General features: G+C 40.4%; 2 protein-coding genes across 8 annotated transcripts in view; one reads left to right on the forward strand and one right to left on the reverse strand.

Moving 5' to 3' along the window:
* Positions 1 to 15925, reverse strand: part of HS2ST1 (heparan sulfate 2-O-sulfotransferase 1) — a 310493-nt gene that overhangs the window by 235532 nt on the left and 59036 nt on the right. The window contains exon 1 of one of the 6 annotated variants that reach the window (XM_077120376.1): positions 1526 to 1749. The exons of 3 other annotated variants lie outside the window; for them this stretch is intronic. Coding sequence is in view for 2 of the 3 variants with exons in the window: in XM_077120370.1 (XP_076976485.1) it covers positions 931 to 1054 (124 nt within the window). In the remaining variant the exon portion in view is untranslated. Of the gene's footprint in view, positions 1 to 930; positions 1448 to 1525; positions 1750 to 15925 lie in introns of those variants that run through there. 2 more of the 6 variants (XM_077120370.1, XM_077120371.1) reach the window with 2 other exon arrangements.
* The window catches only part of SELENOF (selenoprotein F), a 40731-nt gene continuing 26456 nt past the window's right edge, over positions 1651 to 15925 (forward strand). Inside the window, exon 1 of one of the 2 annotated variants that reach the window (XM_077120378.1) lies at positions 1651 to 2077. In XM_077120378.1, coding sequence (XP_076976493.1) covers positions 1994 to 2077 — 84 coding nt within the window. In that variant the 5' untranslated portion in view covers positions 1651 to 1993. The remainder of the gene's footprint in view (positions 2078 to 15925) is intronic. The other variant, XM_077120377.1, reaches the window with a different exon arrangement.

The raw sequence follows: 15925 nt of genomic DNA on the forward strand, positions 1-15925 counted from the left end.
GTACCTATTTGTGCATTTTCCTGGTGTTTCACAACTTCACATTTCAACTTTGTACTTCGGTCCCCTTCACACAATAAAGAAAGTGCACTTAGCCGTATGGTTAACTTTTTGCATAATCGTACTTTAACTCTCATAAACGTAAATCTCACTAATTCCTATTCAGATTTCCCTACTCTCTTAAAATTTCCCTCCTCACCAGTGCCGCGGAGGAACTTATTCATTCTCATTCTTAAGCCCAACACATTAACCAGTTTGGCTCCACTAAAAAAAGAATTTAAAGCCCCGGATGCCGCGTTTCAGTACTCGACCTAAGCTAATTATTTGCTTTCTGTCCAGTCCTAGGCAACCTACCTATTCCGTCAGTTGTGTGGTCCCTTGCTACCCCCAGCACAAGAGTACAACTCACTACAAGGTATTTCTTTTACTATTCACCATTATTCCCCGCATCTCCTTCCCTTTCTACGCATCTATCCCTTAGTGTAAACCCCCATCACCAAAAGACTGCGTATCCAGGTGCCAACGTTTCAAATTAGAATATCCCTCGCCTGGATAGCCGCGGCTTTCTGGAGGACTTAAGAGAACATACTAGGCTGAGGGTTTCTTTCTCCTCCAGCAGCCGACCACTACCCACCTTCTCCCTTCGCTCGCTCTCGCTTGCTCTCTCTCTCGAATGTCCACTTCGGGGCAACCCTTTCGCTGGGGGAAGCCCAAACTTGCAGCCTCTGCCCCGTGATCTCAAGCTACATTCGCCCCATTCTTGGAGCCTGTGCTCTCGATACCACCCCGTCCCAACTCTGCTTGCAACCTTTCAGCCTCCTGCCTCCAGAGCCAGTCCCCAGCTTAGACGAACGCCCACTTGCTCCAGGTGCAACGCCTCCCAGGCCCCGGACCCTTCCACATCACTCAGCCCGGAGTGGGTCGGCTCCTTACCTAGCTTCGACTGGGACTCCTCCAGTTTCTGGATCTGGTTCACCAAGATGACAATCGCCACTGCGAAGGCCACCAATGCCAGCAGCTGCAACTTGGGCAGCATCATAATCCTGAGAAGCCCCATGAAACCCGCTGCTCGGGATCAAGACATACCGCGGGGGGCGGGAAGCGGGGCTCCAGAGGCGAGGGAGATGCCGGGAGGAGCCCAAAGAGCCGGGAGATGGGCAAGGAGAGCGCGACAGCGAGAGAACCACCGCAGCGACCCCCCTTCTCGCCTCCCCGGTCCCCCGCCCCCAGGCACCAGCACCAACGCCACTGGTACCGACTCAACGGCCACAGCCGACTCAACGGCCGCCCCCTCTAGAAGCCCGCGCAGCAAGCACAGAAAGAGGCGACTGCCGGGCTCTCTCCTCTTTCTACTGCCTCAGTCCCCGACCCCCTGCACCCGGCTGCCCGCCCGCCTCCTTCCCTTCCTTCCTTCCCTCCCTCCTGTGCCGGCGGCCGCGCGCTGCTCCACCAGCGCTGCGGCTGCGCCGCCCTCGGCCCCGCCCCCTTGGCCCTCCCCCTCCGCCACCACGCGCACGCATCCACGTACGCTGCTCAGCAACCCGAGGCTCCGCCCTTTCTCCCTGTTCGGTAGCGCTTATTGGACCGAAGAATCGCGGCACTTCGCCCTCACTTCGTGTTGTGGTAGGTTTCTTCGCCCACAGGTCTCAACCAAGACAGTATTCGATTGGGTAAACTCAGAGAAGGAGGCAGGCCGAAAACTGGAGAAGGCAGGGCCTCTTGGCTGCTTGACGGAATGTCGTGAATGAAAGGAAGGAGCCCGAAAATGTACTGATATGGGGAGTTTAGAAAACTGCCTGATTTGGGTTATCGAAGGGTCCCGGCGACAGTCTTCATATTTTGTCACCTCTAAGTCTTCATACTCCTTTAGGTAATACACATTTCCTTAGAGTGAGATATTTGATGGTAGCGGCCTTTAGCGGCTTGTTTTGGGTCAGGCTCTGGAGTGGACGCCCCTAGCTGAGGGGACCTTTGGGCAGCTGGAGACCTACGGAAGATGTTGGCGATGGCGGTTGGACCTAGCGGTTGGCTTGGGCCGGCACTTGGGCTGAGGTTACTGGTGGTGACTATTCTTCAAGCGGTGAGTAGAATTCACTTCCTTAGCTGCCCCAGGACTGATGGGAGGAATTGCAGCTGAGGAAGACGGGGTCATGGACCCGGTTTAGGAGTCACACTTGAAGAGGGCGGGAGGACAGCTTCCTTAACGAATGCTGCGAGTGAAGTGCGACGTGGCTTATTTCCTCGTTTGACTCTTATCTTTCCCCACCCTGGCTTCCAGCGGCTGTTTTCTCACTTCAAACAGCATCTTGGCTACTTATTTTCCCTTACGGAGCTTCAGCAAAAAACATTCTCCAAACCGCAGTGAAGGTTGCTTCTAAACAGGCAAAATTTTTTCCAGACAGGCAGAACTGCAAGGGACTAACTACCGTTCCTTATGACGAGGATCCCAAGTCTTTAGAGGGTAGCACCCAAATTTTAGGTCCAGGCGTACAGTTCTTGTTTACATTTCCCTCTCAATTGTTACTGTTCTCTACTCCACTGTTGCACAGTCGATCTCCTCTGGCATTCACAGCTGGGTACATCTAAACGCGATTTGTGGTTTTAAACAAAGCTGCTGCAATAAGAGGAGTCACTCTATACCAGGGTATACTTTATTTCTAAAGTTTATTTTTTAAAATAATGGCCTTAATCGCGTATAAGGTTGTGCATTGCTGCCAAGTTTATTTCGTTTCTCCCCCATTAACATAATTTCACTCTAAATCTTAGAATGGAAAACGGACAATTTGACATATTTTCCTATTTATTCACGAAACAACCAGATATTGGTTAACTCATATGTTCTTCAGTCTACGTTTTACTGTATGAATAATAAGACATTTTTTAGGCACTGTGCTAGGTACCTTTGCCTTTCTTATCTCGGTGTAATTCATGAGGTATTTTCTTTACTGAGCTTGCTGAAAAGCTTTCTTTTATCCAAAGTTTGGAAAGAAAAGAACTGCTTTTCTTTCATGTAGGAATTTATCCTACCTATTTGCTTTTACTACCTTGCCTAAAAGAATTCTTCTCTGATTAACATCCAGAACCCCAACTCAGGCATTTGGTGCCTTAGAAATTAGTGGAAGATACCAAACTGTGCCCCCAACTTATTTTCTCCTTTAACATTGTTTACCAATCTTAGGTCATTTCAGGTGAGTTCATCACCAGGCAAAGATAAGAAGGAATAACAATTTCAGGTTTCCTTCTCCTGATTTTCCTCCCTAAGTTATATGTGGCTGTTTAACCACTACAAAATTTAGTGACTTAAAACAACATTGATTTCTCATAATTCTGTGATTTGATTGGGCAGTTCCACTGCTGATGTTTTCTGGCCTCATTTCTACAACTGTTTTGAGTTAATGGGTCAACTGGACTGGAAGGTTCAAGATGGCTTCGTTTGTAGTTGTTTCTGCTAACTCGGGCAACTTGGTTGTGCCTGTGGTCTTTCACCCTCCAATAGGTTAGATGAACTTCTATACATGGCAGTCTCAGGGCAGTGCTGCAAAACAGAATGTTTGGAGGTCACATTCATCACTTCCACTGTAAAGTATTTGCTAAAACAAGATACAAGGCCAGCCAAGATTTCAGGGTGGGGAAATAGACTCTCTCTCTTCATGAAACGAGTGACAGTCACATTAAAAGTATGATGCACTTCAGGATAGGGTGAACTTTTGACCATTGAGCAATCTACCATAGTGACTGTTCTGGTTTGAAACTGCCGTGTACCCCCATAAAAGCCATTTCTTTCAATCGTGATTCAAGCTTGTGGGGCCAGACCTTTTGATTAGGGTGGAACTTTTGATTAGATTGTTTCCATGGAGATTGACCCACTCTGTTGTGGGTGTGGCCTTTTGATCAGATTACTTCCACAGAGATGTGACTCCACCCATTTAAAGTGGGTCTTGATTAGTTTGCTGGAGTCCTTTAAAAGGGGAAACATTTTGGAGAAACCTCAGATGCAGACCCAGATGTTTGGAAATGCAGAAATCCCAGGATACACCAGGAGCTGAGAGAACTGATAGAAGCAAGACAGAAACCAGAAGCGATAAAGATGCAAACATTTGAAGAAGCTTGGAGTGCCAAGAGAGAGAGAGCAGACGCCTAGACAAGGATGTTTGGAGATGCAGAGCCCAACATACTTTGCCATGTACCTTCCCATGAGATACTGAGCAAGCCAAAAGCCAGAAGGATCCACAAGGGCTGAGAGCCGTTTGAAACCAGAAGCCAGGAGAGGATATAGATGCCAGCCACATGTCTTCTCATGTGTCAGACATAGGCCTTTCTTTCAAGTCAAGGTATCTTTTTCTGGATGCCTTAATTTAGACATTTTTAAGGCCTTAGAACTGTAAGCTTGTAACTTAATAAATCCTCTATATAAAAGACAATTCATTTCTGGTATTTTGCATTACACCTGCATTAGCAAACCAAAGCAGTGACCATTGACAGAATCCAAGCCAGAAACTTCCTTTCCTTACATATTTCACATCCAAGCAATTTCCAAATCCTGCTGATTTTACTTCCTAAAGATCTCTCAAATCCACCCATGTAACTCCTTGTTCAGGCCACCATCATCTCTCTCATTAGATATAACAGCCTTCTGCATCACTTTGAATTATCTTTCTATATTCAGAATCCGTGTGGTAGACTTTGCAAGCATCCTGATTGCCCAAGCCAGAAATGACTCACTTTAAATTCACCTATTTCCTTTCATTTTCCAAATCCAATTAGTCATAAATCCTTACATTTCTGATCCTTAAATATTCTGTTTCCGCAGATAGTATCTAAATTCAGGCCACTGTCTTTGCTTGCCTGGAATTATCACAACAGCTTTTTAACTGATCTCCCTATCTCATTTCCTCCTTTTTTAGTCTCTACAATGCATCCAGAGTAATCTTTCTTAAACTTAAATGTGTCATGCTTAAAATTCTTCATTGGTTCCCTGTTGCTTTTCAGGTGGAGTCCGCCCTCCTTAGCATGCTTGCACCAAAGCCTTTTGACCTGACACTTGACTCTTTTCTGTGCAGGGTTATTTCCCAACATTTACCTCAATTAGAGGCAGGGTAGGGGTATAGGAGTAGAGATTGGGTTGGTTTGTTTTAGCATATCTCACATACCTATGTTCTGCCTATGCCGGGCTTTTGAAAGGTGTTTCCTCTACCAAGAAGCTACTTTCCAACTTCCATCTTCTAATCTACCTCTCTCTTCCCCCAACACAAATTTGACTGTTTTTTACTTATCCTTTAACCCTTCAGTTCTCAGTTGAGAAATCACATCCTTCAGGGCAGCCTCTCTGTACCTCAAGTCTAGGTTGAGTTTCTCCTGTGAACTCCAATGGTGATAAATACAAGTACTTGTTCTCTCAGCACTGTTCATGGTTTGCTTTTGCAACTTTTTTATACTTGGCATTTTCCCTCTGAGTTGACTAGAGCCCCATAATGAGAGACCTATTCTTTCCTCTCCACTGTTTTATCCCTAGTGACATCCATATGAATTAATATAATACCTGATATATAAATGAAATATTTGATGAATGAATCAGGGAATCACTGAGCAAAGTCTGGAATCATGGAGGTGTGAGACCTTGAAAACTATATGAAAGGAATACTTGTCGTTTATCATTTATTTCAGTTAGTTGTAAAGATCTCTACTTGCAGTGGTCCCAAGTACAGGTGTGTATCAGAATTGTGAAAGAAAAGGAGTTAAGACACAGATGCTTGGACTCTGCCTTATATCTAATCCAAGATCTCCTTGTAACTTTACAACTGTAGCTAGTAAGTACATACCAAACTGAAACCTTTTGAGGACAGGAATCAACTTAACCATCCATTTCTGAATTTGACCCCCACTGGGCTTAGCATCCTAACTTACACACAGTAAGCTACTAAATAAAATTGCTGAGTCTTTCTAATCTGTGAGAATTCATTTCTCAGATCACATAACACACCTTGTTTATTTTGAACTTATGCAGTAAACACCAAAATTTCCAAGTTAATTCACATCAGTGGGCTTTTCTCTTAAGGGAAAAAAATAATCAAGGTAATTTTACTGTCTAATTTCTATGTGAATCATTTTGGGGGGAAATAACTTTGTTATACACATTATTGAATAAATCCTATAGGTCAAGATGTTGGTGTCTTGCAAATAAATTGGAAACAGATGCCGTCTGTTGGACGTTTGAACTGTGGTATCTGCAGTGTAGTCACAGCTGGCAGGTCTCTTTTCTACAATTGTAAAGAACAGAGACGTTCCTCAGGCCAGACAGCCAAGCTGTTTTATGGGAAGTCACAGCACATACATGGCTCCCAAAGACAAAAGATAGTGAAAAGGCCTTCCTTTACTACTCAAATGATGTTTCTTTTTCTTTCTTCTAGCACTGTTTAAATTTTTACATTAGGGTGGAATTATATGTGAAAATTCCTAGTCATTTAACTGTACTAATATGAAAACATTTCACCAAGAGAACACTTAAGAATATAATTAAGCATCGTGCCAGAAAAATATGTATCAGCTACTCCAGGGCAAACTCGATATGCTGGTTTGAAACTATTATGTACCCTGGGAAAGCCATATTAATCCTGAGCCCATCTTGTGGTGCCAGACCTTTTGTTTAGGGTAGGAAACTTTGATTGGATTGCTTGTGTGGAGATGTGACACACCCAGTTGTGGATGTGGGATTCTGGTTAGATGGAGATGTGACCCCACGCTTTACAGGTGGGTCTTAATTGTTTACTGGAGTCCTTTAAAAGGGGAAACATTTTGGAGAAACCTCAAATGCAGAAGCAACAAAGCCAACATGAAACCCAGATGTTTGGAGATGCAGGGCCCAGCATACTTCACCATCTGCCTTCCCATGAGATGCTAAGCAAGCCAGAACCTAGAGAGAGCTAAGGGAAGCCAAGAGATGAAACCCAGCCCTGGAGAAACCACGTGAGGAACCCCCACAGGAGACAGAAGCTGAAAGCAACAGAGCCCAGGAGCAGGGTCCAGCATATACTAGCCAGATGCCTTCCCAGCTGACAGAGGTGTTCCAGATAGCATCACCCTTTCTTGAGTGAAGGTAACCTCTTGTTGGTGCCTTAATTTGGACATTTTCACAACCTTAGAACCATAAACTTGTAACTTAATAAATCCCCTTTATGAAAACTGTTCCATTTCTGGTATATTGCTTTCCTGCAACTTTAGCAACCCGCACACCCAATAATTCAGAGCTCCCACCAACTCATAGTTTTATGAAGAAAGAATCATCAAATCCCTCTGGGCTCCTGGTTATAGTAGACTAAAGTGTCAGTGGTTTTGAGTTATATCTCCAGACACTTACTGGTCACCACCTTCAAGAGTTAGCATTACCAAGATTCTTGCACATCTGTAGAGTGTTCATTCTCAAAGTCTGTTTGGCCTCAGGTTGAATACATGAATCACATGTGCACCTTCCTTTAACACAAGTCCTTCCTAAAAACTAGTGTTAAATCTCATGACCCCGTAGGTCCTTAAAATCACCTTCCCCTCCTTTAAAATCTCACTGGAGACTGTCTGACATTCCTGGACCTAGAATTTTTCTTTCCCAGCTTTGCTGGGTAATTGAACTGAGTAGAAATTTTGACTTGAAAGCACCACAGTTTTCCATAGCTCTGTGAGACCCATAGTATTGGTTTCTTGCTTCATCTTTGCCTACTAGGCACTCACCCAAACACAATGCACGATGTCATCTGCTTTCTACAAACCCAGCCTTTAGATGACCTGACTGGTTTTCCCCCAGATATTAAACTCCTATGATTGATTCGTTGCTGATGAGAATTCCATAGAGAAACCAATTTTTGGTGAAAGTCATTGTTATCATTTGAACTGGGACTAAACGTGTAACAAAAATGGCAGAAGTTCAACTGATTTTCTCTAGTAAAAAACTGACTTTGCCTTTTAGTTATTATCCAAAATAGGTGTACAGTCTTACATAGAAACCATGGAGATAAAAGTCCCAGTATTAATTGTCAAGGTCATGATCAAATATGGCAAAAAAAAAAAAACTGCTGGCTTATCAGCCATAATCGTATTCCACCCTAATATTCCCAAACAGCCATTTCTCTCAGTGTTCTCTGTAAGATCTGCTTATGTAATTATACTCATGATGCAGTGCAACTTAGTGGAAAGAACACAAAAGTTTGAGGAAATGTATTTTCTAGTTTTAACTGTTAATGATGATACAATTTACAGCAAATTAATTTACTCGTGGCTTTAATATCCTTACATTCTTCTCTGTAAAGAAAGGTGGTTACTTAAAATGTAGACTCAACTGACATTGCACTTCCGGGTTGTAAAATAAGATATTATCTCTTCCTTGCATATTCTGTCATTATACTTTATACTGTATTTCTCTGGTCCATAGTTTTAACCTTGTCATAACTCTGTTCTCTTGTGTCCTTCCGCTTTCCCTGCCTCTTTACCAATTAGAATGTAGCCAAAGGGGATACAGGGTCTATTGTTCTTTTGTTTTTTAATTCATGCCTCACTGTATTTGTTCATTTGAATCCCCCTGAGGTACAAATGACTTCTTAGTTTGTGTTCCATGCAGTCAGAGTCATCAGTGTAATTGTAGTTTGTATAGGACAGTGATAAGCTCCACCCACTCCCAAAATGCAAAATAACTCAAGAAAGAGACTTCTAGAAGTTGGAACCAGGACATTTCACCTTTGTTTAACTGTTTTAGTTTCCATAAGGAAGGTTTATAGCAGTATGTGCAAATCCTGCCTCTTTCCTCCATAATGACTAGTGTTTTTTTCAATAATAAATAACATTTTAAGTAAAGAAAACAACAAAAGCCTTGAGGATAAAAAGGGGCGTGAGTCTTGTTTCAACAGTAAAAATTAGAAAACTCTTCCATTTCAGTGTTAGCCCAAGGGAAAAGAAAGCCAGGTAAAGTTAAATATTTGGCAGTAATGAAAATTAGCCAAATCTTTAGCACCTGACAGATGAATAAAAGATAAATGAGGGAAAGATTCTTTGACACCTTGAGGTAAAGGTACTGCTATGAATAGAGGATAAAACTGCCAGCGGGATTTAGCTCATACTTTCTTAATTTACACCTCTTAGTTCTTAGCTCAGAAGAATTAGTTTTTATCATTGCTTCTACACCTCTGAATAGCTGTAATTTCAAGTTAATAGTAATGCATACCTATTAGCACTTCAATGAAGTGACAACTGGGAGGGTGTAAAGTGATTTAATCTGAAAGTACATTCTGAGTATGTGTCAACTTTAGAAAAGTAGTATTTCAGAGCAGCCTAAGGGAGCTGTTTACTTTAGCATCCCATAACCAGGTAATACTTGATCTTTCATTCAAATCATGTCTATTTCTTCATTCAGTAAGGTGCTGATATTGTATCACTGATTCTGAGACTCCCATGTTTATACAGGTTAACATCTGGATAGAGCTTATCTTAGTGGGAAACAGTTAAAATTGTCCACATTTTTGTTGTTATTCTTAGTGGTACGTATAATAATGGTCCAACATAGATTCTGTGAAATATGGTAGTTAAGAACATTGTATAAGGGTTTGAGGGCAGGCCAGGATTAAAATCTTGATGCTACCTCCTGTTATTTCTGTGTAGTCTTAAAAGTGTTACCTTCTATCCTAAGCCTCTGTTTAGGGAATAATACTGAATTTTAATGGAGATAATAGTACTTATTTTATAGAATGGTTAAGATTAAATGGACTAGTAATGTAAAGTGCTTAGCAAAATATTTGGTGCTTTGTAAGAGCTCATTCTAATGACTATGCTTCTGTTACTCATTTTCATGAGTTTATTAGTTTCCCCACACCATAAACAAGATGGCTTAAACCAAAAGAAATTTATTTTCTCCCAGTTCTGGAGGCCAGGAGTCTAAAATCAAGGTATCAGCAGGGCCACTCTCCCTCTGAAGGTTCTAGGAGAGAATCATTCCTTACCTATTCCACCTTCTGGTGGCTCCTGGCATTCATTGGCTTGTGACAGCATAACTGTAATCTCTCTTACATCTTTTTTCTCATGGCCTTCTCTGTGTGTTTATATGTCCTAATCTGCCTCTCATAAGGACACTTCCATTGGCTATAATATCCGTCCTAAACCACTATGGTCTCATGTCAGTCCTACCTAATTACATTTGCAAAGACCTGTTACCAAATGAGGTCCACATTCTGTGGTTCTGGGTGGAAACCAATTTTTAGAGAACACTACACAACCACTGCATTGGGGTTCATTCTATAAGCCAATCTATTTGCTTTTATTTCAGATTTGAAATCTGTTCTGTATTAGAAACCTATGAGTTTCCTAAGAGTAAAAACTAGTTAAGGGGCAACTAATCATATGTACTTATAAGTAAAATAAGATATGTAACCAGACTTTTGCCAGAAAAGGTAATGTTACAATATGGTTAACCCAGTTCCTTGCTGACAACATGCATCCACAAAGAACTCATTAATACTAGAAAAATAAACCAGTGAGTAGTACACGGGGCAAGGGTAGTCAGGATCATGTCCTTGGAATCTGTCTTCCTTATAAGTGGCTAATTACTTTTAAATCTTCTATTTGACCTTAGTGTGCAAATTTAAGTGTTATTCTTTTTTTTTGTAATAAAAGAATGAGTAAGCGTAATTTAAAATTTTGAACTCTTCTATAACTATCTAGCATTTGGTATTTATCTCTGAAGTGCTTAAAAATATATGTTAATGTCCTCAGTTAGATTTTTGCCTTACATCAAAACAAATTAATAATAGAGCACCTAGAAAAAGTTAATTATAAAATAATACTTAAAGCATTTATACAGTATTTTGTAGTTCTCAAGTGTGCTCTCACAGTGGAGGGTGAGAAATACCTTATGTATTCCTCAGGCAGAATACAAATGCTTTCTGTACATATCTCATTTAATCCTCAAAACTTTGTGAAATAAGTGATAATTATTCCTGTTCTGAAGCTCAAGAGATAAGGTTGCTCTGACTAATGCTTGAATCAAGATGTCTTCAGATTCTAAAATATCTGTTTTGCATAACCCATGCCACTCCTCAGTAAGTGATCAGTGATTGCTAGCATAAAACCAAATAGTTTTTTAAGATCCTTATTTTGTAAAACATGCTTTGGTACCAATTCCTTAGTTTATTAAGCAAGTTAAGTTTTCAAAGTGATTTTATTTTCATTGACTGTTTCAGTTAAAATAATAAATTACTGTAAAATTTAGAGATTTAAAATAATTTGTTTATTTTGATCACAGAAATTAAAATAGGGCAGAGGGGGCTTGTTTGTTCCATGGTGTTTCAGGATTTGGCTGAAAGACTTGAATTCTAGGGCCAGAACTCATTTGAAGGCTTTTTATTCATATGTATAGTACTTGATGCTAGTTCTTGACTAGGAGCTTCTGTTGCTCTCCACATCGGCTTCTCCATGTGGTCTGTTTAGTTTAGGCTTTCTTACAGCATGTTGGCTAAGTTCTAAAGGTGATTATTCCCAGAGAGCTTGCTAGCTAGGCAGAGGTTGTTTCCTTTTATATGACCTGGTCTCAGAAGTTAGAATATCACATCTCCTACACTTTATTGGTCAGAATAGTCACAAGCCTCCACTCGGACAAGAGGAGTGAACACAGACCCCACATTTCAGTGGAGGACTGCCAGCCACTTTTAAGAAAAATATGTGGGATGATGTGAATATATCAATGTGGCCATCTTTGTAAAACAGTCTGCCACATTGCTGTACTTGATTTCTAATTAACTTGTGAACTAGATCAAATAGATCACTTTAAAAATAGGGTAAGTACCCAAAGTAAAATATTAAGTGTTCTATAGCAGAACTAGAGGAATCTAACACAAAACTAACCAATAAACTCATAGATCTTTCACACTAGGCTGGGATACTTGATCTGTTTTGAAGATCATATACATTCCATGTCCCTGAAGGGAAAAGGCATAAGATGTATAAGGAATCAAAATAGAGTGTTGACCAACATAAGAACAGTGAGACAGTCAGCATTTTGGGTAAGTGAGACAACAATCTTGCAGTTTTTTACATAGGGAAATGCCATGGGATTTTAATCCACCTGGTCAGTCTAGAAGAGGACCTACGAACTGCAGCAGCTGGGTGATACCACCTAGCAACCTATTTTTGTGAATAAAGTTTTATGGAACACAAACATACCCATTAATTTATGTATCATCTGTGGCTGCTTTTGCAGTACAATAGCAGAGTTGAAAAAGTTTTGAAAGAAAACATGGCCAGCAAAGCCTAAAATATTGCCATCTGGTGCTTTACATAGAAAGTTTGCAGATCCTTGGTCTAGATGATCAATTGTTTACAGTCAAACAATCTTAAATTCCCTTTAATAAAGAAGCTATGATTTTGTCCAGTTCATTTATTCAGCAAAAAGTGAGAACTAGTACAAGTGCTGGAAATACAAATAATTTAATACTTGCCTGCAAAAGAGCTCACAGCATTGTTGGGAGAAAGACAGTCCTCGATTTATAAAGTATAAAGTGTCATGAGTGGTACTCTTGCACCTATGCATAGAATTCTTTCTCAGAAGAGCAATAACGTGACTAAAGATTAGAATCTGATTTTTTTTTCAGAGAAGCTATCCTGGAAGATTGATACTGGGTAGATTCTTGGAAATTCGTATTAATTAACAAGTTGAAGAAGTAGAAAAGTACAAGTAAAGACATGTTGTAGTAGGCATTTTATACTTTCAGGGACTACAGGAATTCATTATTTCTGGAAAGTAGAGTGGAAATGGGGAAGTGATAAAATGTGTATTAGTTTGTAACGCTGCCAGAAATACAATATACCAGAAATAGGTTGTTGTTTATAAAGTGAATTTATTGAGTTTACAGTTTACAGTTCTAAGGCCATAAAAATGTCCAAACTTTAAGGCATCCAGGAAAAGATACCTTGACTCAAGAAATGGCCAATGACATTTGAGGTTTCTCTGTCAGCTGAGAATGCACATGGTGATGTCTACTAGCATTCTCTCCTGGCTTCTCTTTTCAAACATCTTACCCAGGGGCATATTCTTTCTGCATCTCCCAAGGTCTCTGTCTGTGTCGGCTCTGAAGCTTTTTCTAAAAATGGTTCCCTCTTAAAGGACTCCAATAAATGACTCACCTTGAGTGGGTAGAGATATGTTTTCATGGAAAACCATCTAATCAAAAGTTCCCATCCACAGTTTGGTGGATCATATCTCCATGGAAACAACTTAATAAAAAAAGATGCCACCCAACAATACTGAATCAAGATTAAAGAACATGACTTTCCTGAGGTACACAATAGTCTCACACCGGCACAGGAGGTTAGGGCTGGCAGTGACTATTTTCTCCCCATTGGGGCATGAAAAGATAAGAGAACCTTTAAAGAAACAGAATTGTCAAAGCCTGTTAATTGATTAGTTGTGATACTGGTGAGAAAGAATAAGGAGTCTGTTATGATTGCTCTGGTTAATTAGGTGGTCAGGAAAAATGTTGCCATTTTACTGAGACTCCAAATACATCAGAAGAAATGGATTTTGAAAGAGAACATAAGTTTCATTGTTGGAGATTTCCAATTTGTGTTGTGTATGCAACATCTAAATGAAACATCCAATAGGCTGTTGGATCTAGAAGCAGATTTGAGAGTTTTCAATAAATGGGTTTTGAAGACATGAATAGAAATGAGGCTGTCCATAGAAAGTATAAAGTATGAAGAGAGGGCCAAAAACAGAGCTTTTGGAAACAACACCCTTTAAGAGATCCATAGAAAGGCCCTAGATTGTAAGCTCTTATACCAGATACATTTAGTCCAAAGGGGTAATTATTATTTCTGGATTTTGAGAGGCTGTTTTATATATCTATAACCTGGTATTTAGAGATAAGAATGAAGCTAATCAGGTCGGGATTAAAGTAATTCAGAATGCAGGAGTAAGGAATACCTTGTCTATATTTTAGAACCACACCTACTCTTTGAGACCAAGGGTAGAAAGGTTCATTTTGTCTGGAACCTGAATTTTCTATAATGCATAATCTAACTCAGTCTGTCTGGATAGCTCATTGAGCAGTTGAAACACAGGGTGCCCAGAATAAGAATGAGGGCCTATAATACTATGTAGCTTAACGTAATTCCTGGATACATCCTAGAATATATTAAGCAGATAAACAAAAAGTATGGCAAAGTCCCTTGAGGAATTGAAGAAAAAATTATGGAACTATTGAACTGTACCATCAAGGAATCTCCTGATAACAGTGTCAAACTTAGGGACACCCAAATCAATAGACCAAACCCTTGATCTTGAGGCTTACCCCTGTGAAGATTATGTAGATAGCAGAGAAGCTTAGCCTGCCTATAGGTGTGGCTAAGAGTTACTTCCAGAGGATCTCTGATGTTGCCTCACTCTCTAAGCCCAACTCTGCAAGTGAAATCATTGTCCTCCCTACTATGTGGGGCATGACATCCAGTGGTGAAAGTCTCCATAGCGGCATGGGAGATGACTCCCAGGAATGAGTCCGGCCTTCGCACAGTGAGATCAACAATTCTACTCTGATCAAAAGGGGAAAAAGAAGTATAACTAATAAAATATCTGGCAGAGAGAGTTCAGCTAGAGTCGAGAGGCCACTCTGGAGGTCACTCTTAATGCAGGCTTCAGTTAGACATTGCTGCCTATCATAACTTGCCAAATCCCAACCAAAACCATTCCAGCCAATCTTAAAGAACACATAGGGCAATATATAAGATTCTACAAAGGTTCTGTGCACTAGAGTAACTTTGCAGAAACTTACAACCTCCAGATGGGTCTCTGGACCAGCTAAGTCCTGAAACCTAAAGGGGCCAGCCTCTCTAGAACATCAGCTAATTCCATCTCCCTACCACATATTATCGACAGCCCCCTCCAACATGAAAAAGTTAGAATGACTATCACCCAGTACCCCTAAAGAGAGGGATAGAAAGATCAAAGGTGATGGTGGAGTTATACAGAGAAGATTTATCAAATGAATATGACTGCTGAATCATTAAATTGATATCTCTTTTAGTCTCCAATATCTAAGAGCAGCTAGAAGTAGAAACCTGAAATTGCGGAATTGTAACCCATGCCAACTCTGAAATCTTCTACAACTAATTGTTGTGCTATGCTTTGAAATTTATTGCTTTTGTATATGTATGTTACTGTACAGAAGAAAAAACATGTCGATTATGATGATAAAAAATATTCCTTCTAGCCTCCTGTATTCTGGTGTAGCTAGAAGGAAAAATCTGAGAGGATGGTATGGTAGCCAATGACAAACTGTCCTATAACTATTTGTTGAAGGATGCTTTGAAAGCTACTGCTATTTTCTTTCTTTGCTTTGTATATATGTTATATTATTCAATAAAAAAGAGAGAGAGAGAAAGAGCCATAGAGAAGGGAAGAGAAAAAAGGAAATGCTTATGGAAGGAGCAGCTAGAGCAGCAAGAGATGATGAAGGAAAGCTAGTAAAGTGGTGTCACAGAAGCCAAGAGAGGAAGTAGTTTCAAGAAAGGGCTAACTTTTGAATGTCTTTGCATTTGGTAATTTTTGGCAAATTTAGTGAAGTGGTAGGATCAGAAACCAGATTATGGTACAAATCAGAAATATCAGAATGTGGGGAGAGTGATTAGAAGCAGAAGGCTTGAATACAGTGAAGGATTGAGTTATTTATGAAATGAAGAACCTGAGAAAATGGAAGAGGATAGAATCCAATACATAGAGAGGTTGGCCTTAGACAAGAAAAACCACATTCACTGAGACATTAGAGAAGAATGGACAAGGGAAGATAATATTTTTTGGAAGTCTTCTTTTACCAGTCATTCTGATTGGTTTCTTTACATAAGTCATCTCATTTAATCTTTACAACAGTATGTTTGCTGTAGGAAAGAGTGCCCTCTGCTCTATCAATGA

This window comes from Tamandua tetradactyla, chromosome 11 (assembly GCF_023851605.1).
Source record: "Tamandua tetradactyla isolate mTamTet1 chromosome 11, mTamTet1.pri, whole genome shotgun sequence".
In the NCBI taxonomy this organism is placed as follows: domain Eukaryota; kingdom Metazoa; phylum Chordata; class Mammalia; order Pilosa; family Myrmecophagidae; genus Tamandua; species Tamandua tetradactyla.